The sequence below is a fragment of the Ixodes scapularis genome, unplaced genomic scaffold (assembly GCF_016920785.2).
Source record: "Ixodes scapularis isolate PalLabHiFi unplaced genomic scaffold, ASM1692078v2 PGA_scaffold1__304_contigs__length_218370807, whole genome shotgun sequence".
NCBI classification, from domain to species: Eukaryota; Metazoa; Arthropoda; class Arachnida; order Ixodida; family Ixodidae; genus Ixodes; species Ixodes scapularis.
In genome coordinates, this window is record NW_024609846.1 from 61,598,831 (window position 1) to 61,620,652 (window position 21,822).

The window sequence follows — 21,822 nt, forward strand, 5'->3', positions numbered from 1 at the left end:
GGCGTGTTGTTCGAGCATTGCACGCTTGTCAAGAGCCGTTGTGATCTCGGGTCATGCCGGAGCCTCAGAAGGCGTTGAGGGCTGCCAGCATGGCGATGATGACGACGTGCATGACGCAGCAGAAGACCACGAACACCATGGTATTCCGGTACAGCTCCTGGAACGCTGTCCGCTTTTTCGGCCTCTTGCGGGAGGACGTCCTCGCAGGCCGGCGGCCTTCTTCCGTCCCCGCTGGAATAGTTTCGACGACGCGGTCGAGAGAATCCATGGCTCGTACCCCGTGCTCCTTGTTCACCCTTTTTCTTCTTTCTCCGGTCGGTGGGAGGCGAAAAAGCAAAAATAGCCAATCTGGAAAAAAACTAAACAAAAGAACACACACACACACACACACAAAAAAAACAAAAAACATCCACTACCTGTCTTTAGTGTGTCCAAGCCTGATAGAAAATATTAGCCTTCATGTACTACTATATCGTTTTTTTAAGTTTTTTTTTTTTTTTTAGATCTTTTGGGCCGCTCTATGTCGGTAGTCCTTCCAAGCTGTCGCCTCTTGCACGAACGGAAGTCTTCTAGACAAGTACTTTGTCGCACCGAATGCATATATGCTTTGTATATGTTTTTTCCTTCTAAACTTAAGCCCAGCATCAAATATTTCGTGCTAGGTTGTCAAGGCTGTAGCGTAGCTTCCAGGGTGCTTCAGCCCCGCGCCGGTGTGAGAGCACGTGGCTTCGTTTAGCGTCTCATTCCCCGTTCAAAGAAGACGCTTCCGAGCACTGCGGAAGCTATGCGGAGCGCAAGTTCGTCTGCTCCTTGCACATGGGTTGCGATGATGTCAGAACGCCGAGCCTCTTATTGGCCAATCAAAAAAAAAAAAAAAAAAAAGTGGGGAGACTTTAAGGCGTCCAGCATTGAGGTCTACCCACCGTCCCTTTAATCAAAGCCAATCGGAGCTCGCCGTCGCTCTGACGTCACTGCAACTCCTGCGCAAGAAGCAGTCGACTTGGTCTACGTATAGCCTTGACAACGTATACAACAAAATACGTGATACCGAGTATATATAGTAATAGCCAGATTGATGACATAAGCTATCTCCATTTCCATCTCATCTTTGTAGCTTCGTCTTTTTTGTGTTTTAAATATCTGAGTCGATTTTTATAGACGTGTATGCCAGTGGCGTAGCCTGGAGAAAGGCTTATGGGACTTAAGTACTCCCCCCCCCCCCCCCCCCCCCCGCCCCCCATAATCCTCCTTGAGCAATCGGCAATAAACACATGCACGTCAGAAAGTCTGTGTAGTGAAACTGCCAAAACGGCATTGCCAAAAAAAACAACAACAAAAAACACACACACACACACACACACACACACAGGAAAAAAAACCGGATTATTAAAAATCTGGTACTCTTATTCGTGGACAAACATTTTATATTTCGCGAGTGGGCGAATTGAGTGATCCAGCATTCGCGGTTGACCTTACCGCCTTTCAAAATGCATCGCATTGTCCACTTTCCTATGAATTGATAATTGGAAGCTTACCATATATCGCGCATATCGTGTCGTTCAACTCGAACACGCGTGAGCTCATGACGGTGATGAGCGGAAATAGTTCCTTCTAGCCGAGAGTTGAGGATTGTTAAAGCTTCTATGCTAGACTGTTTCTGTAATAGATATTATAGGAGGGGATAAGATAATCTGCGTCCCTTTATTACATCTTGGGTAAATCTGCATCCTTTATATTACTTTTTTTTTCTTTCTTTTTTCGTTGGAAGGAAAAGGTAACTTTTGCGCGGTATCTAGTGCGAAATTCTCGTCTCTGAGGCAAACATTCGTTGAATCGGTTTTATCTATAGAGCTTGAGCGTCTGAGCGCCTTCCCTAACATGAACGCTTAAGCTCCTGTGTAATCGTTCGGCGGCAGGTATATTCCCCAAAGTTGCCCTTTCTGGCCGCCTGCCGCTCTTACTGGTAGCCGACCTTGGCGCCTCTTGTTCACTTACCTGGAGCCATTCGCTACTGTCAGTAGGGCATGGACGCGAACCTTCTTTTCTCCTTTCACTCTAAGCAAAATCTAATAGAAAAAAAAAGTCGTATTGCTACAGTTTTTCTACGTCACGCTTCGAAGGCGAGTCGAACGAGTCGAAAGCAAGCAGACACAACACGGGGGTCCAATATACCACGACGGACAAGGACGAGTGGAAGAAGCGAACTGGACAAGCGCTCTTTGCGTTTTGCCGTCTTTACCCGACCAGCCCTGCAGTTCATTTTGGTCCAAGCTGCGCCCCGTAGAAACCCTAGCAATACGGCCTTGTCATCAAGAAGGTGTTTCTTTCAGCCGTGTCTTTTACGTCCACAGAGAAGGCGAAGGTGAGGGTACACCATTAACTTCTACTGATACAAAACAGGGCCTTTGAACACGCCATATCGAGTTGCCTATACGATTCTATACGTTGATTAATAGACCAGCCCCCCTCCCCTCTTTTTTTAACGAAATGTGTTAGGAGCTATAGTGTATCAAATTTAGGTCGATATACTTACGTTCCATTGTATTTAGTGCATTGCATAGTTCAGTATACACTTCGTTTATAAAACACGTGGCACTCATTTTGTAACTCAATCGTAAAGTGTGCATTATTAGATTTGTTTATTTCTTGTATCCACTGCTGTTTTATGACTGAATTCCATATTTCATTGTACATATTTGGTTACATTTTCTTAGAGTTGTTACACTTCACCTCAAATTCCCAAATTTGATTTGAAGCAGCCGGTCTCTAAATACGGGATTAGGTTCCATATACCATCAAATAAATTTGACTCGAACGAATAGTTACGTACTTCGGAGCAGGGAGCTTCAAGGCCCATTCACGCTGGCCCGTTTGCTTGCATTTTCTTACGTTACGTTGTGCATCACCGAGACGCATATCCGTGCTTTTCGCGTGCAAAGTTACTCCTTGAACTGGTTGCCGTTCTGTGTACGAAGTAGTAAGTACGGATTTCCCGGCGGTGACTCTCGTCGCAAGCAGACGCAAGCTTCCGTAACGTAACGCAAATTAGTAAACGGCGCTGTGTGAACAGACCTTTACGATAAAGTAACATTCAAACATTCATTTGCGCAAGAACGCGCTCATTTCTGCTGCCGGCGACACCCTACAAGACATCAGTAATTAGCGGAAAGGAAAAACCTGGACACGGTGCCTTGAAGTGAGGGTCGAGCTTTTCTTTTATTATAATAATAATCGTCATGGTCATAATAAACACGACACTCTCCATAACAGCACAGATTGCAGGTGAGCTTCTCTCTCTCTCTCTCTCGTTTGTCCTCTCTTTGTACACACATACACACATACACACACACACGGGCACACGCGCACTGCTGTGCGGCCACGCGCACGCCGCTCCGTCGTAATACGGGGACAAAATGGGGTCTGGCCTTGAGGCTGGGCGCGCATACGCGCTCGGGACGTCCGGCCCGGCGTCGCCTTTCGTTTTGTTGAGGTCGCTGAGGTTTCTTTTCTGTTTTTGCGCGAGGTCCCACGACACCGTGGTGGACTCCTCACTGTCTCCGCGGGGAAGAGGTTCGTGTAGAAGACACGGCTGCAGAAAGCTGTATATGGATGGGTCGATGGGGTGGAGAAGTGAAGGGGGGGGAGAGGGACACCGTTGGGCATTCGGTCTACGTCGTGGCACGAGTTTTGGAGACCGTTGCTGGAATGTGCGTCGAGGTCCCAGGTGCGTCTTTTCTGTTGTTTGTAAGCTATGCTGAGTCGACTCTCTTCCAGTATTGTGAAGGTCTGTTTTTGCGTGTTTGTGTTTGAATCTGTCAGTCTGTGCAAATGAAAGCGTTTTTTTTGTGTGTGTGTATGTGTCTTTCGGTGCGAGCGTGTGTGAAATAACCTTGTTAAGTGTTGCGGTTTGCTTATTTTTGTTATCGCTGTCGATTCTGTCAGCTAATTTTTTTTCCCATTTACTGAATCGATCGGTTTTTATGCCACCAGATGCAAAGGCAGCCCTAAATTGAAAATTCAGCCGTGGACTAAAGTGACTGGAACTGCTAAACGGGTTTCATCACGCATGTTAAAGCAACTGGATGGTGCGGAATACAATTTGGTTGATGTGTTTAGTGGTGTAAATGGGTCGCACCGCTTATTGGCGCGGTTGAACGCCAATAAACACCGTTCGCCGAGTTTTGTCTCACTAAAAAAGAGGTCAGCTATGGGACAAGCCGTTTACACTAATTGAGTTCACGCGAATGTTGAGAATGCACACCAGAGATTTCTCAGGCAGACAAGAGTTCCTTCTATCGTCACCAGGTGGCGCAGGCCGCTGCCCAATTCAAAGGGTTCTGCCATATCCATCCATCCATCCTTTCATCGAATAAACTGACAAGTCCCCGTTTCTTTGGTCCACGCCTGCACACGCGCATATATCCACGCATTAAAAGTTAGTTTGGTCTCGTTATGACTCCAATGCCTCGTATATCTAAACTGTTTTGAGATTGTACTCCTCATTTGATAAACCAGTGTTTACAGGCATTTAAGGCAATCGTTGCTGTCTTTTATCGACTTGCCTTCGTGGAATAGCTTGAACCAGAACAGAACAACTTCAAGAAAAGTTTAAGAGGACCTTCATGATGTCCTTTGTTCGCAATACTGGACTCAGTCGGCTTAAAGGAGCTGTGCAACAATTTCAGGGCTTTGCTTAAATAATTGTGGAAGTTGATGCCTGACACTTCTGCAGTGAACTACAGAAAACAGATTTTGCCTGGATACCCTAGTTTTTACATAAAAAAATGAAAAAGATCCAGGTTTTTGCCGCCTCTCAACTCGTGCATCGTCTTCCGGGTCACGTGCACAGTGACGTCACTAGAGTAGGCGCGGAGTTCCGGAAAAGTTCTCTCTTTAGAGCCATCAGCGAGCAGCGAGAACTCATCCGCTGCCGACCGCGTGACCACCCGTCCTTGCCCGTCCGGCGCTGTCCCCCTCCCCCTCCGGCTTCTGGCGGCTGTTCGCGGTTTTGTGGACCTAGGATAGATGGCGCCACTAAAACTCCGTATAATAAAAGTTGTCGATGATACCAGGGTGTTGACGCATTTATATATATGTTGGAACGACAAGATTTGTAAAAAGAGTTACCTTTTATCGAGCAGGTATTCGCACAACTTGCTATCTTTCTTACAACGACCCAAGTGACGTCACGCCGCTTGTTTCTCATGGCCGCCGCTCGTGGCTGCAGGTCGGGAAATATTCCAAGTTTTGCCTCGCTATTATGCAGCGGAATCGCAACATTGCGATGAAAGGAGGTGTGTTTTCTGCCATTTGTGACACAGTGAACAATATCAAAAGCAGAAAATGCCAATTCTTTCAACGTTAAAATCGTTGCACAGCTCCTTTAATAACTAACTGAACAAGAACGCGCGTCCACCCATTTTGTTCGTCTGCAATGCACTCCCCATGGGCATAAGTGTAAAAACGAAATGATGGAGGTTGGGATGTAAGAACAGTGCACTTGCTGTGGTTTTCGCTTCCACGGCCCCCATGCGTGCTCCCTGGATTGCTTGTGATCATGTTTGTGTGTTTGTGCCTGGCGTTGCTTCGAGCGATGGAAATAAATAAAGTGGTTGAAAAGCGCGGGTGCCGTTCAGTGGGTTCTCCTTCTCGGCACGCTCGTGGAAGGGGAATGCGGGTAGACCCGTTTCAAAGACCGCGGGCAAGCGTTGCCCGGCGATCCGGTGTTTTCGGATCGTTCTCGTCATACGTACGCGCCACAAGACCATGTTGTTGAGGCGCAGTGAAATGTTGGAAGCGTCTCGCTCGTCTTCCGTCCTCGTTCCTTGTTTGTATCTTTTGTGCCGGTGACTGTAGCTGCTGGCAGCGGCGGTCGGTGAACGATTCCTTGGTCCAGGGCGCAGCGCGTTCAATCTTGGTTTGTCTTATTTTATTTTATTTTTTGTTTCCTTTCTGCGATCTTTCGAGCGCGAGCGCCTGGAATATTTGATACGAGGAGAGTCGGGCAAATGCGGCAAGAAATTCCCCGATGATTCGGTGCTCCTTTGCAAGATCAAGAAGAACGCTGAGCGGACCAAGTTTTTTTTGTTTTGTTTTGTTTGCTTTTATCTCTTCCTTCGTAGCTCCTAGATTCATCGTTTTTTTTTTCTTTTGATATGTGTGTGCATTTTTTCGTGGTATTTTTCTTCTTCTTTTCCTGCTGACACTGGCAAGCCTAAAGATGCGACGCTGCAACAACAAGAAGATGAAGGAAAAAAAGAGCCCTTTCACGTTTGGGCCCTTTTGACTGTCTTGCTCTCTTCTTCCGTTTTTTGTCTTTCTTTTTTCCTCTCTTGGCTCAGGTCTTCGGGCCTCTTCGAGCTTTCATCTCCCTTCTTATTTCCTTTTCTTTTTTTTGCCGGGAGGCGATCTTGTCGTAGGAAGAATTTCCAGTCGGCCGGGGCGCGGCCCTCGCCGCCTTGCCTCGCTTCCTGAGCGCTCCTTCTCTCGCGCACTTTTTCTTGTTAGTTTCGGTTTCGTTTTCTCCGCCTCACAGTTTCCCCGCCCCGCACGTCGCAGGGTGGCGCCGTCGTCGCCTCCGTGGGAGAGGGCGCAGCGGTGGCCACGTGACCCGTGGCAGAGGGGGGCAGCAGCAGGGTCCCCGCGCAGAAGGGGGGCGGAAACGGTCCCTGTGATTGGCGGTGACGTCACCAGACGGGCGTTTCGCTGATTGGCGGGTGGTTGAGCGGGGCGAAACCGTTGTCGGCGCGGGCGCCGTACGGTTCCGCCCCCTGGAGGCTGAGCACGGCGTCGGGGCTAGACCGCTGCGCGGACGCCGGAGGAGGCTGCAGGTAGGGCGCGTCCGAGCCCAGGTTCACGCTCCCTGCGATAGATGGCGCCACGTTACACTCGGACCTCCCTGCACGGCCAGAACCGATAGGATGGCGGTACCAAAAAATCCTCAAGTTTTTTTGGGAAGACATTACCTACTTTCTATACTTCGTTTTACCCTACGATGGTCCGCAGTAGATGCTACGAGAGGCCCCAGCCAATCCAGAGCTGAGAAATTATCACGTGACTATTCGCCCCGCGCGTCGCTGCGCCCCTCTGCTGCAGCTCACATGACGCGCACGCGGTAGTGGATTGGCTTCAAAGTCTCGTAGCATCCTCTGCGGTTCATCGCGAGGTAAAACCGACCATAAGCGAAATACTTCCCCTCTCCGTCTCTTTCTCTCCCTTTTCTTTTTCTTTGCCCGGGGAGAGGGAAAGGAGATTGGGTAAAATTTCGAGCCTCGAACTTTCAGATGTTCGATGTGGGCCTAGTCTATGTCGTAACCCCATACTGACACGTGCCGTATATTTAAAGGGCCTGATTATTCACCGGATGTATGAACTGTAATAAAGAAGTCATAAAAATTGAATAAAGAAATTCAATTTGGAAAAATTGTATTCTATATTGTATTGTGTATAATCCTGAATCTAAGCGGGGCACAGGGTAAGAGTTTGACCTTCCTATGCGCCGAGAAACTGAGGGAGAGGAGGAAATGAGTGCGCGCAGTGACGTCAGAACACCGAGCTCTGGTTGGAAAGATTAGTGGGTAGACCCAAAGCTTTGTCTCCACTGCATTCGTGGAACGCGCTCGAAGCCGAACGCCAGAAGCCGCCGTTCTGCGTTCGACAATGCAGACGAGACAGAGGCACCTAGTTTCATATCTACCCCCTAATCTTTCCAACCAGAGCTCGTCGTTTTGACATTCCGCGCCCTTCCCCCGTCTCCTCCTATTCTCACTTTCTCGGCGACATTGACAGCCCCGAAAACGCAGAAAGTAACTTGTTTTCTTCTTTCTTTTTTTTTAGGGTTTTGCGATTCGCTTTTTGGCTTTTTTTATCAACTAATGCCACAATCTCGTCGTCCGCAGAACGATGAAAAGGCGATCGGGATTCACCACGCCTTGTTTTTCTTAAGTTTTCATTGTCTACAGCCGTCTCTGTGCCGATAAGAGGAAGGAAGAACAGAAGAGGCAGACAGAGCGTAACCCGCGGGCAGTTCTCCCTCGGATTGCTAGGAGTGTTGAAGGACACGCTAAAAGGCCGCTTACCGCTAATGCGAATCGGACACGATCTGACCAGGCTATACAGACACGTCTCGTTAATAGAGTTTTAATAGATCGTTCGGACGACTCCGATAACTCGATACCCAACACACCGATCACATCTTTACGCCTGCAGCCTATCGTTATCGATCGGAACGCTCTACTAAAACTCTCTAATATTGAGACTTCAGTTTTTCCAAAAATCGTCCATACTCCATAATAACGGGACAATCTCAGTTCGTCCCCGAAAGTTTCGTCTATATAGCGGACTATTCATAATAGGGAGTATTTGTATACCGCCTTTTCCCCTCCGCTAAGCCCTCTGCAAAAGAAGAAGCCGCTGCTGCGCCTGCGCGCCGATGGCCTTTACTCAGGCACGTATCCAGGGGGGGGGGGGGGGGGGGGGTGGGGAAGGGGGGGGACTTTGGGGCCCCGGCCCCTCCCCCTAAATCTTTCATTTTGCTGGGGCCTCCTCTCCTCCCTCCCCTCGCGGGCCTCTCGTCCTCCTCCTCCTTCCCCTCCCCCCCCCCCCCCCCCCTTAACTTTGCGGGTCAGCGAAAACGATCTACGAAGACTTCCCAATAACCGAGTACGTGTTAAAGAGACGTGACTTATAAGCGGCCTTTTAACTGGCCCGAGGCCAAAGGGAGCGTTTCCTTGCACGCACCAGGTCCGACGGAGCCCGAGTGGGGGTCCAGGCCCCCCTGGGAGTTGCCCTGTGGTCCGGAGCCTGGCGGGAAGCCCATGCCGTCGGGGCCGGAGCCCGGACCTCCACCGCCAGGAGGAGGCGGCGGTGGGGGCTGCTGGCCCGGGAAGAAGTCGTAGAAGCCGGCCTGCCCGCCGTACCCGAAGTCTGCGGGGTTCGAAGAGTCTGCGTGAAGAGGCGGGACACGTCGTGGACAACGTTAGTACGCGCGGGGGCAGGACTTAGTGTGTTCGGCAACTGCCTCGTAATCCCTCCACTTGGGCCCCCGCTAGAGTGACGAGCAGCAAACATTGCTCAAGGACGGATAAACTACATCGTATTAGCGCCACTGATGTTTATTGTAGTAGGCTGAATCGCGGATTGAGGCTTCTCTTGCTCGGGTCAAGTGGCACCGCCGTCAGCCATCACTTGACACCAGCTAATGCATGGAACTATGGGAAAAAACGAGGAAAAAGTGGCATTTCCCCCGTTCCTATAACCTGCGGCAGTGAAACTTTTTGGCTGCTTTTCGGGAAGCCTATCAAATAGCTTGTTAATGAACATTAGGGAGTTTTAGAATAGCGCTCGCTAAAGCTTTGCGTGCGCAAAGAATAGCGTCGTCGCCACTGCGCATGCTCCGAACGCAAACCAGATTTTGCACTTTGCGTGCGTAATTTTAGCGTGCGCTATTTCTCGGACATAGCGTGCGTACGCAAAGATTCTTTGCGCTTCTCCAAGGAGGATTCGTGATGAGAATTTGGCTAAAGCCAAGACGAGCAGAGTTGAAAAAAAATGGCGGCTTCCAGGATTATGTCGGCGGCTGCTTTGGCGGCGTCGTGAGTGCGACGTCGGCTGCATCCTCGCGACTGCAATTTTCAATACAGGACGACATTGTACTCGGTTTGGCAGTGATCACCGGCAACTTGATGCTTGCGACGCGCGAACATTTCACGGCGAAGGAACGATGTGCGAAGGTCAGTACACGAGACCTCTCTTGCCGAGGCGACGCAAGCGGACACGACCGGTCAACCGCTCGCGTCGTGTTCTCATGTTTAAACAAATTAAAATGCTACTCTGGACCAAAAAACTCGCTTTCTTTTAAAGTTACATCATTTCGTGTGTGAAATAAAAATTTGACTGTATCTTGGTGGCGTCGCAAGCGCGAGATGCTTGGGCTTTTGCGTCGCGGCGGAGAAACGCTATTCTAAAACTCCCCTGCGTCGCGTGCGCTAATACAAGCGCTAAATTTAGCGCTAGCGTGCGCTAAAATTGCGTACGTTATTCTAAAACTCCCTATTAAAGCTGACAGTCCTCGCAATTTTTTATAAATAAACGTTTTGCGGTCGAGAGTGATTCCTCTGAGGGAAAGATGTAGTGCAGCGCAATGAGAAAAGAGTTGCCTATAGAGTTACCGCGTAGCCTGTGGCGGTTTCGATGAGTCGGGTTTAGCAAACGACAAACTTGAAGGCTTTGCTACGCTGAATTTGCTCATGTCCGGAAGGTCGCTGTCAAGATGGAACTTTTTCGACATTCATCGACTTCGGTGCTTCCCCGAGGACGGCCTTATTGACGGCATGTTCCTTTGTTTAATCCACTACAAAAGCCAGCTTGCCAGCTCAGCCGCGGGTGCTCTGGCACGTTTGATTTATTAATGGACGTTCGAACGCTTGACAAATCCTGACACGATCTCCAAACATGAGATATAATGATCGCATTACATCATAAAATAGTTGACTTCGAGCACAGCGTACAAGGGTCAATTTTCCTACTTTAGTGTGATTCTCCCATAGACTCGCGTCTCCCATAGACTCGTCAAGCAACAGCCGCTACCCAGCTTGGGTCAGGCGTTCCAATATGTCTACCCTTGTGGGGTCATGTGCCTTATGCAGCTCGCACGTCGCTACCCGCATACAGGACTAATATGCCCGAAACAATTCCGGATTCCCTGTACACTCGAGAACATAATTCATTGCCTCTCAAAGTCTCGTCCTGATAATACGTCAACCAACGATAAAGACATCACGGCCAAACTGCAGTTTCTTAAAAAAAAAAAAAATGTTTCCACGAAAGTTAAGGTAAAAAGAGCCCACACCAACACTCACGGAAGTAACCTTTTCGGCGGGCCTAATCTGCATTGCCCATCGCCGTGATCCATTTCCCATACAGCCCAGTCTGTCTCCCTCCCAGCAAGCTCCGCTATATAGTGCCAGAGGCAGACTTCCAGTCAAGAGACCCGCAGCGCAGGTGCACCGCGAGACCTCAGACAGGCGACCTTCCTAATGAAGTTGTCTCTCCTCTTCTCCAGCGACATGCACAGCAGCGACCAACAGTATAAAAGGGACAGCGTCCTCCCACGGCGCGCTCCTTCCACTCAGCGTGACGCTACAGATCCCTCGCGGTGTCCCGCATTCCACGTCGCTCTTTCTTCGCGTCCCGATCTAAGAACACCGCGCGCGCTACCCACAGCAGAGAAAGAGAGAGAGAGCCCATCTTGCGAGACACTATCTTCGAGACCAAGTTTGGCGGCCTCAAAAACAAAGAAGACATACAAAAAGAAGCTCAACGCCGTTCCATCAAAGAACGTCGACGACGACGACGACGACGCGCCGTTCGGACTCGTTCATTCCCGAAGCCTGACGCAGTGGTTGCGTGGTTGTAGCGGCAGCATCGGACGCGGCAGCAGCGTTTCTTCGGAGGGGGGCCCCTTCTTGTCGGGCACGGGGGGTTCTCCTGCTCCATCATCCCGCGCACCATCGGAGCCTCGGCGAACAGCGCGAGCTGCATGCGGCCGTCCAAGGAGACCGCGAGGCGAGGCGCACGCTCTCGGAGACGCGCTACGGCTGCGCCAGAAACGAGCCTCGGCGACTTGACGCCGGACCGCAGCGATCCGTCAACGTCACGCTCCGACAGCTCTGCTTCTTTCTCGCTGCTGCAGCGGCTTCTTGCCGCGCAACTCGCTCCTCTTCTACGGACCTCTGCTGTCTCTCGTACTTCTTTCTTGCGATTCGGTTTGTTCTTGTTGTTCCGATGGTGATGCGCGCGGTGATGCTGTCCTTTGTTGGCTGCTTTTGTTGCGACTGTCAGGGAGTGAGAAATCCGCCAGGTCTTCAAGCAGCCTTTCTTTTTCCTAGCCCCCCCCCCCCCCCCCCTTTTTTTTTCTTGTTCTTCTCTTTCTTTGTATGTTGGGGACCCGAAGCCGGTGCAAGTTCCTCTAGGTGAACGCGCTGCATGCAGACACCTGAGGCCACAACAGCGATGCTCGGTTCTGGTTCCTCCTGTGTCTTTTCCTGGTCCGTCGATTTGTCTTTGCTTGTTGGTTATTGGTTTGTGTGTTTGTTGCCCTCGTTCTGTTCCCTCGCCGATTTTCTGTCGGCTTAGTTCTGACGCCCCCCAGTTGGGGTCGGCCCTGGTACCCCGACAAGTCCCCCGTACAAGTTCTCGTTCTAACAGCTTTATTTATTCGTCTGACTCACTTCAACTTTACGCTCTTGCAGTGTTCCGGGAATCAGATCTTTAATTCTCATATTGTTTTTGTTGTGGTTGTTGTTTCCACGCCGGGAGATTCGCTTGTTTGGAAAGGCAACGATGTAACTCTCCTGACTGGCGCATCAGCGAAACGAGCGGCCATAATCCGAGGTCGCCACACTTCGTCCCGAGAAATTGCGATGAACGGTGGCAGCTTGCACTGCCACGAGGCTCGCTTCTGAGTAACCTTCGCTACGAGGTTAAGAATAGGGTAGGTGCATGAGAATGTTCGCGGCGTTTTCGTCAGCCAAGGAAACGAAAGTGGCATTTCGTTCGATTGTCCAAGATTGTCGAGCGATGATATATGAACAAAGTTTTACTGTACCGCCCCGGAACTGGCGGTGAAAGCAAGATGTTAAGTGGTTCACCTTTGTCGTACGCGTGGGAATAGCATGCTATATGACGAGCCGCTGATTTACACATGGAACCTTCCTTCATTAGTACAACTTAAAGGAGCAGTGCAACGATATTCAATTGGAATGTCTTTCACTCTACACGAGCTTACTGGCACACCTGGGACTCAAGGATACTCACACGCAACGCCACTGGCCAAGAAACTCCTTTGTTGCGGTGTAAAAAATAAAATAAAATTGGGTTGTGTTCATGTTTATACAGCCTAGAACTTGGTCTGCCTCGACGGGCGACGAGTCTCCCAGCTGTAGATGAGCAATTTAGCCAGTGCAGTACAACCGCTAGCCTGGGGTCTTAAACGTGCATCACGCAGTAGTGATACACGACCGCACGCCGGTACGATGCTCATCCAGATCGAAACGGGCAGGGGTGGGGATTGAACCCAGGATCCCCGAGTTCTGCAGCGCGAGCTTTCGCTTCACGTGCTCCGAGCTGGTGTGCGCTAGCCCACTCGGCCACCGATCCCCCTGTTGCGGTGTAATTTCAAGGACAAAAGCGATCATTTTCATTCAATCTCTCCTTTGCAAAATTTGATGACGTAACGTGGGGATCGCAGTACACCCAAGTGACGATATTTGAATGCGGTTCATTGATTGGGCCCGAGCATTGCGTGGGCACTCGACTTGGGCTCGTGATAATTGCTAGCTCGAGAAGCATTCGGGTAGTGACCCGTGTCCAATCGCTGCAACGACGACAACAGCCGAGCCATAACAATGTCTGGAACTCAGCGCGTGTCCTGCGCTTTGCCAACCCCAGCGCGTGGCTATGATCAACACTGGCGGCATATAATCGGCTCCAGATCATGTGACCGCTTGTTCTGGCTGTGAGTTGAGGGGGTGAACGCTGCTGGTTTTTCTTAAATTTTTTTCTGGGACTTCTATTGCGTGGGGTGAAGAACGAACGCGTGTTTCATAGGTCTTTCACGTTAGGGATCCGTTTTAAGCGGTATTTTCGCAAAGTACAAAAATTTTTGCATCGCTCCTTTAAGGCGTTCCTAATGCTCGCCGAAGAACATCTTTTCCAAATTTAGAGAAAATCAAGAGTGACACGCGACACACTTCCCTCGTTTACTTTTGTTATAAACATACACAAAATGTCGAGTGTTCTGACATATATGCGCCCGGTCCATCTTTATTGCTAAGGAATTTCAGAAAGGCTGAACGACCATTTTATAGACACAGTCTCCTGTATACAGCTCGACACGTCATGGTACGCATTCTTTGGAACATTCTGCGATCAAGGTTCACCCGGTCACTGAAAGGTCGATGCGTCCGTCATCTATGCATCTTCGCCGAAATCGCCGATGTCTAGACCGATCTGGCGACGGAGGCACCCGTGACCTCAGCTCATACCGTGGTCGTCGCTTCCCGAAGGCGCGATGTCTCGAAGCTGACACGCTAACAACCGCACAGCTCGTAGCGCATGACGGCAACCCGAACAGGCTGCGAGGTTGGGGAAGGGGTGGAGGGTGAGGGTGGCACCGATTCACCTGGCAGTGAGCCGTGAGCATTAATTCTGCCGGATGCTTCCGCAACTGCCCGAACAGTCAGTTTCGTAATTTATGGACACTGGTCTCTTTTGCATAGCCGGCGTCTTCTCGCGACCAATGACAGGTCACGTGGAATGATGCTGAAGTGAGCACCAATAAATGTGCTTGCAAGTTGCACGCGAAATCGTCAAATCACGCTGTTTTTTCTCTTTTTTTTGGGGGAGGGGGGATGGGGGGGGGGGGGGGTGGGGTAAGGTGGTTGGAATGTTCACGACTTGGGATTCGAGGGGGGGGGGGGGGGGGGAGGTCTAACTGTACGTTTATATAAAATACTTTGCTATGGAGGATACAGGACACACTACGTATTTACATTAGACAGAACGACAGCCCCGTCAAGTTCTCCCCTGGTGGAGTGGTTTATTTGATGACGTCTCTCCCCCACCCCTTCCTCTCGCCGCCAAAGCACGTGACCAGGCAACCCCTCCGAATGCGCTGCATTTGACGGGGTCGCGTATGCGAAGATGGTAAAGCCTGCCGCCATCACGCGTGTTTTCATAGTCCTTCATTGTCGCCTTTTTCGATGTACTCTCGGGGAGTGTCTTGTACTCCCCCTACTAAAGCATTTGTGAGGGGAGATCAGTGGCCCAGTAGGCTAGCCCACACCGACTGGGAGCACGTGGAGCGAAATCTCGCGCTGCAGGACTCATGGATAATGGGTTTAATCCCTACACCTGCCCGTTTCGATCTGGATGAGCATCATACAGGCTTGCGATCGTGTATCACTACTGCGTGGACCACGTTAAAGACCCCAGGCTAGCAGTCGTACTGCACTGGCTAAATTGTTCATCTAAAGTGGCTAACAATGTCTCCATGTTCTGGCAGACTAAACTTCTGATGTTTAAACAACTAACTACAAATTTGTCTATTTGCTCTAAAGAAAGTGTGTTTAATATATGATTTGCTGGATTCCGGGAAGTTCTGGATCCTCCCCTCATACCCCCCTCCCCCTGGCTACGCTACTGTGTAGAAGGCACGTGCTCAGCAGCAAGGTCACCAGAAGGACAGCTGCTGTGACGTTAGTGAAAACCATGCAAAACGTTCGCTATACATGGCTTGCGCTGAATAGACCTTTTGCTAAATTAAACAAACACAAAGGAGCATGCTGCGAGTTTAGTTAAACGCGCTGCGCGTTCTGGCTTCCGCAGCAGTAACTTTTCTAAAGCAAATGCGTAAAACAAATGGAATCTTGCACGCTCGTTCGTCAACTCTTTATTTTGGTTATGAACTTCGAATATTTTATACGGGGAAGGTGAGTCCGTGTGACGCGTGTACATACATTCCCAGCATTCTCCTTGATGCTCGGGTAATTTAGTGATAGGTCTAGTCATATCAACAGCCATTTCGGTCGCCTTGCTGCCGAGCGCGTGCTTTCTGCAAAATACACTTCGCACCATCGCATCTGTTTTGCTTGGTAAGAACAAGTAGTAATGGCCTCCAGCCTGGTGTGGTGAAGTCCCGTGCAAGCTCCCTACCGTGTTGTGAACGGCATCGATCAAACAAACTGCCACTGATTTGAAAGCCGCAAGTTGCGAGGCAATGGGGTCTTCACTGGACGCCATATTTGAGGGCGCAGCTTAGAGTACGTGCTCAGGACGAGCTAACATTAATAGGCTGCTAATACCGACAATCTCGATAATGTAAAATGCACGTTGCAAAAAAAAAAAAAAAGTGGAAGCTTATTGTCAGCACGCGCTCAGCAGTCGCGCACACTGGACGCTAGTGAAGATTCCCTAGCTGTAGGCCGATCTCACCAGCCAGATTTGATCCGCTGCTGCTGCCGCCATGCATCGTGGGGACTATATTCTTTCCGCGCAAGCGACAACTCCTTGCGGGTCTGCGGGAGCAAGGCGCGAGACGGCTCAAGCTGTTTCGTGTCCTGTCACCTGCATCCTGTGAACTACGCAAACCTTCCACTACGAAAAACGCCGGGCTCTAAAGAAGACAGAAAGATAGCAAGACTAATTTTGTGCCGAAAAAGCTAGCTTACCTGGCAAAAATCCTCGATTTTTTTGTTTTTTTTTGTTTTTACGTGAATTGTTTTTTGGCGTCTACGGTATTTCGTGAAGTGCAAATAAAAGTGAGGCACTGATAAAAGCGTGGGCGCGAGGCTTGACTCTGATCGGTTGACGGGTGGGAGAGGGGGAGTGAGGCGCTCGACGCTGTTTGGTTAACAGGGAGAGGTCAAGTTACCAGAAGGTTAGGCGAGGAGGAGCTCGACGACCTGTGCGCACTGAGAGAAAGGGGCTCGAGATATTTATGGAAGGCTCGGGAAGATCGTCAGATTTATCAGCCCAGTTATCGGTAGTATCGCTTCATTCTAGGAACATAGAGGGTGCCTTCATTGGCGCTTTGCATAGGGTGATGACATTTGGCCATTTCGTTCCGAACGCTTTTTTTTTTTCTTCTGAAGCGCGTGCTTTTGGCATTGACTGTGCTACGGCGACGTTTTGTTTGCGATGACTTCTTTGTATTTGCCCAATGACCGCGCGATGTCGGCATCGGGTACTACAAAGAATGTCATCACCCTAAACAGAAGGACATTAGTGAGTTTTAGAATAGGGGGCCCCACAGCTGTGGGTGTCCCAAACAGCTTGGGGCGTCCCAGTGCGCATGCGCTGGGACGCCCCAAGCTGCGCACTGGGACAATGGGCATGCGCGCTGCGCATGCCCATTGCAATGCTGTTTGGCTGTTTGGGGCACCCAAAGCTGTGGGGCCCCCTATTCTAAAATTCGCTATTGAGGCACCGGGAGGGCACACATGGTGCGTGTTAAACTGTCTGATGAAGAGCGCCGTGAACGTAGGCATCTGGAAAGTCAATAGAGTACAGCTAAACGTTTGCGATGCTACAACGCTTCACGTATGCAACACAACTGCCTAACAATTTCCTATGTTTTCTTTTTTTTTTTTTTTTTGCATTATAATATTTAGTCGCGCAAAAGTGTAGTTGTGGATTTAAAAAAAAAAATGGAGTAAAAAGGGACGCAAAAAAGAAATAGAACAAAGGGCAAGAAGACAGATCGATTTAAAAACATGCAAGAGACGAAAAACGTATGGGCGCAAAGCAGAAGCTATTAAACCGATTGAGGCGCACTTGCAATGCGAAGCAGGCGCCCGGGGGCTTGTCTTGTTTCGACTCATCCGGTCTGCAGACCACCCCTTTCGACTGCCCCGTTATTCCTGTACGCAAATGCATCGACGACGTCGCTGGACGGGAGTCAAGGACCGGCGACGTCTCACGCGCCCAGCCAACGAAGGCCGGCCTCAATGCTGCCCAATCCCGAACTTTTCACCGTAATGGAGTGACACTGCACGATGGTAACTTGCCACCATCATGCATGTAGCCGCTCCATGGTGATTAAGCTTGTCACAATCACGGATGACGCACAGAGTGACGTGGAACTGGTCTTTGTCCATGCGTTAAAAGTGGTCCCGAAGTGATAACACGTGACGTCTCAGAACCCGCCCCACTCTGTCGGATGTCGCGATCCTGGCGGTTCGAGCTAGAGGTTCCAGCAAAAAGTACGAGCGAACGCGAGTGTCGCTGTCGTCGCGGAGTCCCAACTCCTGATTGCTGAAGCTTCCGTGAGCTGTCAAGCAGGAGAGGTCCCTGGTTCATATTGCTTCCGTTTCAACATTACTTTGTCCAAGTGCTAATCACGAGTGTGCGGTCAATGCGACGATACGACCACAATTAACTGGACCATCACTAGGTCCTCCAAATGCTATTGCTGCTGGGCGTCGGACGAAACCTTAGTATATTTATGGCGAGTACAAAATGTGAACTAGAACTGGCCACGCATTGCTGGGCTACTAGGGGAGCAGGGGCAGATGGCGCATGCGGTATCAGTTACGAGTTCCCATACCCATGTTGGCGCACAGTACTCCATTCGGGATTAAATTCGTAGTCGTGCGTTTTTCGTGTGTATTCCTAGACTGAAGAATCGCTACAACATTTCCCCTTGAGCCTAATGTGTCTGGTAATCGGATACTGGGAATGTTTATTAAATACGTTGAGAGCATATTCGTTCTCCTGCTCCGCCGTGTATACAAAGATAAATATGTACGGCCCATATAAGGGAAAAGATATTGCCGGTCGGCACTTGAGGCATGATCTTGAACCGTTGTTCCAAAAGAAAGCGATACGTTGCTCCTACATCAGTTGTGTATACGTATGCCATGGTCCCTCTCGACACCGCCGACACCAACCTTCCCCACATCCCTCGCCGTATCTCACTCCAGTCGTACCCTTTTCCCGGGAAAAAACAAAGGAGATCCGAGAACGGAGGATACATCGCGAACCCTGCTGCACGGGTCCACCGCCAGGTCCCGAAAAGCGATCCCCCGTCGGCTGGAAGCACCTCATTAATCCCCGCGAGCGGTGCACCCCGAAACCCACCCCGGCCCACCCGGCAACCCCCAACTTATAAATTATCCCGCTGTGTGGGCGTAATGTCCCCGCAGCATCTTTACCTTCGCCCTCCCGTTTCCCTCTCTTCCCGCCAGGGGACAGCGGGGCGGAGACAATGGTCCCCGGAGGGCTCTTGTAGTGTCGCGCGCGTCTGGCTACTGTTTCAACCGACCGAGTTTCAACGTCCCTGTATCGCTCGGTGTATCCCCTAAGCTGACAGTGAGCCAGAAGCTACTCGGTCGTTGAACCAGTCGGACGTTTATCTTCTGCCCCGTGGTGCCACTCCCGCCCGTGCACACGCGCAGGAAGCGTGGTCAGGTGATGAAAGGGAGGTGGTCAACTGGCCCACCAACGCGTAGTACCCCACTGTCAGGTTAGGGGTGGACAGAGTCATAGTCCACTTCTACCTTTTTTTTTTATCCTTTTACGCAGAATTGCGGGCGATTTGTGGAATAGACAACGTAGTACAGCATATGTAAAGAGAAATAAAAAAGAAGGTCGGGGAATATGCAGAAGCTATAGTCGGCGTCATGGTCGGTTTGGTGCGCGCTTGCGTCGGTTGTGCATCGTGAGGCAGGCTGTCGGCTGTACGGTCCGTTTTATTGTCACTGAATACTAGTTGGTTTAGTACAGCTCCCCTCAATGAGCAGGTCTGTTTCTCTTTCGTATATTTTTTGTTTTGTTTTTCCTGGGGGGTTTCGGCAGTGTGTGGTGAAAACAGAGTTGCACGAAATCACTTTGCTCAATGTGCGCACCTGTTTTTTGATTGGATGAGATGCATGGATTTGGCGAGCGATATATGTCATATCAGGGTGTCACAAGCGTCGTTGTTATTTTTCTTGGTTATTGTGTGAAATCCGGGGGAGGTGTTGAAAATGTTTTTGATTTTTATGGTTTGCGCATAGTTTGGAATGACGTTGAGCGTTATACAAACGTGTGCTGCGATGTGCACTTCGCCAACAAGAATTGCTCGATCGAGTCGTTCTGGTATTAGTTCATTTAACGTCTCAGAACACGGAGAAGGCTACCGGCTGCGCAGGCGAGTCTAGCGACAGAACTATGGCACGTGACCTTACGCTGTACTTATCGCTACGCTGTGCGCCCAAGCACAAGATCTCGCGTGTGTTGCGCTTGTTCCCCGACATCTAAAACTACAGAAGACAATGAAAGTACGCAGACTAGCTCGGTCTTGGCATGTTCAAAAACCCATATGATTCGGGAGGAACAAATGAGAAAATAAGAAGTGAAAACGCCACACAAAGCGTACGTGCTGTGATCTCAATTTTTTGTTTCGCCGTGTTCGGTCTCTCCTCCTCGCCAGCCTTCCTAGCGCTTGCCCTTTCTCCCCTCGCCTGGCGTTTCCTTCACCTGTACTGCACGCAACTAGTGACAAGGAGTATAGTCAGAAGGATTGCAGAAGGAAGGGGAGGTGTATGCTCCTTTCCAGCGCTTATCACACGGGCGGAAAAATTCCGGGTCACTGGGCGGTACACGTATGTGCAGCGTCTCATATTTCCCCGCAGAAAGGTACTGCGCATGCTTAGAACTCGTCCCACAGCCGGGCAGATAAACGTGGCAGTGCACAGAATGCGAATAATGGGAATGCTCTATAAACGTCTCCAAGCAGCCACGATTCAAAAGCTAGTCTGGCCATTGTGGACGAGAAAAGCTTTGTTAAGGCGCCAGTCTAGAAACGACGGGCCTGCCTTAATAAGGCATGTGGTTGGAAAGTTAACTTAAAGAAGCGAGGGAAGAATTTTCTTTTTTTTTGGTTTTGAGTCTAGGTGGCGCAAGCTACCGCCCGTTATAAAGGGTACAGATGTTAGCATCCGTTTATCCGGTCAGGCATGACTATATTATCAGACGGTCTACACACGTCAGTAGACAAAAGACCGGGTGAATGGGGACGGTGCGTACCGGAGAAGTAGGCGAAGGCGGAGTTGGGTCCTCCGGGCCCCATCTCCGGGGAGTCGTCGAGGCCGTCCGGGGACATGCCTGGCCGCAGGGACCGCATCACCCTCCGGGGACTGCGGAAAAAGTGCCTCCGGGCACCCAGGGTGCTGAGCTGCTTCATGCGACGCTCCTTGGATCGGCGGTTCTGGAACCACACCTGAAGGGAAAGAACGCCCTCCTGTCGGACACTTCGTTCCTCGCAATGAAGCGGAACAAAAATCAGACCTTCGCGTTCATCAGTACACCGACGTGTTGAACATTTTTAGTAAAATAGCAACAGAATGGGTACCAGGTTCTCGCAATAACGAAAACAACGAAAACATCGCCTTGCTTAGACATTTTGTCAAATGCGATGAATGTACGACAACGCAGCTCCCGTTCGCAGAGGGAGGAGTGTGTTAGGGAATGATTTCCCCCTCCCCCTTTTTCCGTGCAAGGCAGCGCCATTGGTGGCGCCCGCTTTACGTCAAGCCACACGATCACAAAAAAAAAAGCGCTATATTCTTACACCCCTTGTCAAATATATAAGACACCCCAAAACTTGAGTCCGACGCACAGCGCGCTGACGTTGAACCGATGGTACTAACTTTCACGAGCAGCTTGATAGCCGAGTGGTACAATTTATTAAAATAGCTAATGTACGTGTTAGTGACTACAAAAAAAAAAGTAATTGTTTTTTTTTAGCTCTACTGCAAAACCTCAGTGTTTTTTTTTGTGTGTGTTTTTTCAGTAGTCTTTGATACTTAGTTTAGCTGTTTAATGAGGTATATCTCACCGTTCTCAAGCCGCTCGTAAAAAGTTGGGACCGTCTGTTCGACGTTAGTGCGCTGTACGTCGAACTGAAGCTTTCGAGTGCGTTATAAGGGACAAAAGGGTGTAAGACGACACCCTTTTTTGAGAGTGCGATAGCTGCTCTCCGTTTCTGATGCTCCCTCCCATTGCCTTGCTACGGCGCGACCAACATCACCTTGCATGAGGAAGCACCCCCCGTGAGGGTCCCCATATAAAGCGTGTATCCTATCGCATTAACAACAACAACAAAAAGACACGCTGTCAGCATCTTCGTCAAGAAACATCTTCGTACCACTGTTAGAGCTCTCAATGAATATACGGTGGTTCTTCAGCGTGCAACGCCGCAGCTTTGTGGGGAGCGTCCAGGTATTTAGTATGAATGCATTAGAAGAAGTATTACAAGCATCGACAGAAACATGCAAAAAG

General features: G+C 50.0%; 1 protein-coding gene across 1 annotated transcript in view; it reads right to left on the reverse strand.

Moving 5' to 3' along the window:
• Positions 1-6,397: 6,397 nt before the first annotated feature.
• Positions 6,398-21,822, reverse strand: part of LOC8053829 (LIM/homeobox protein Lhx1) — a 221,651-nt gene continuing 206,226 nt past the window's right edge. Inside the window, exons 6-8 of the mRNA XM_042290760.1 lie at positions 20,569-20,761; positions 8,740-8,943; positions 6,398-6,862 (exon numbers count right to left, since the gene is read on the reverse strand). Coding sequence (XP_042146694.1) covers positions 6,687-6,862; positions 8,740-8,943; positions 20,569-20,761 — 573 coding nt within the window. The 3' untranslated portion in view covers positions 6,398-6,686. The remainder of the gene's footprint in view (positions 6,863-8,739; positions 8,944-20,568; positions 20,762-21,822) is intronic.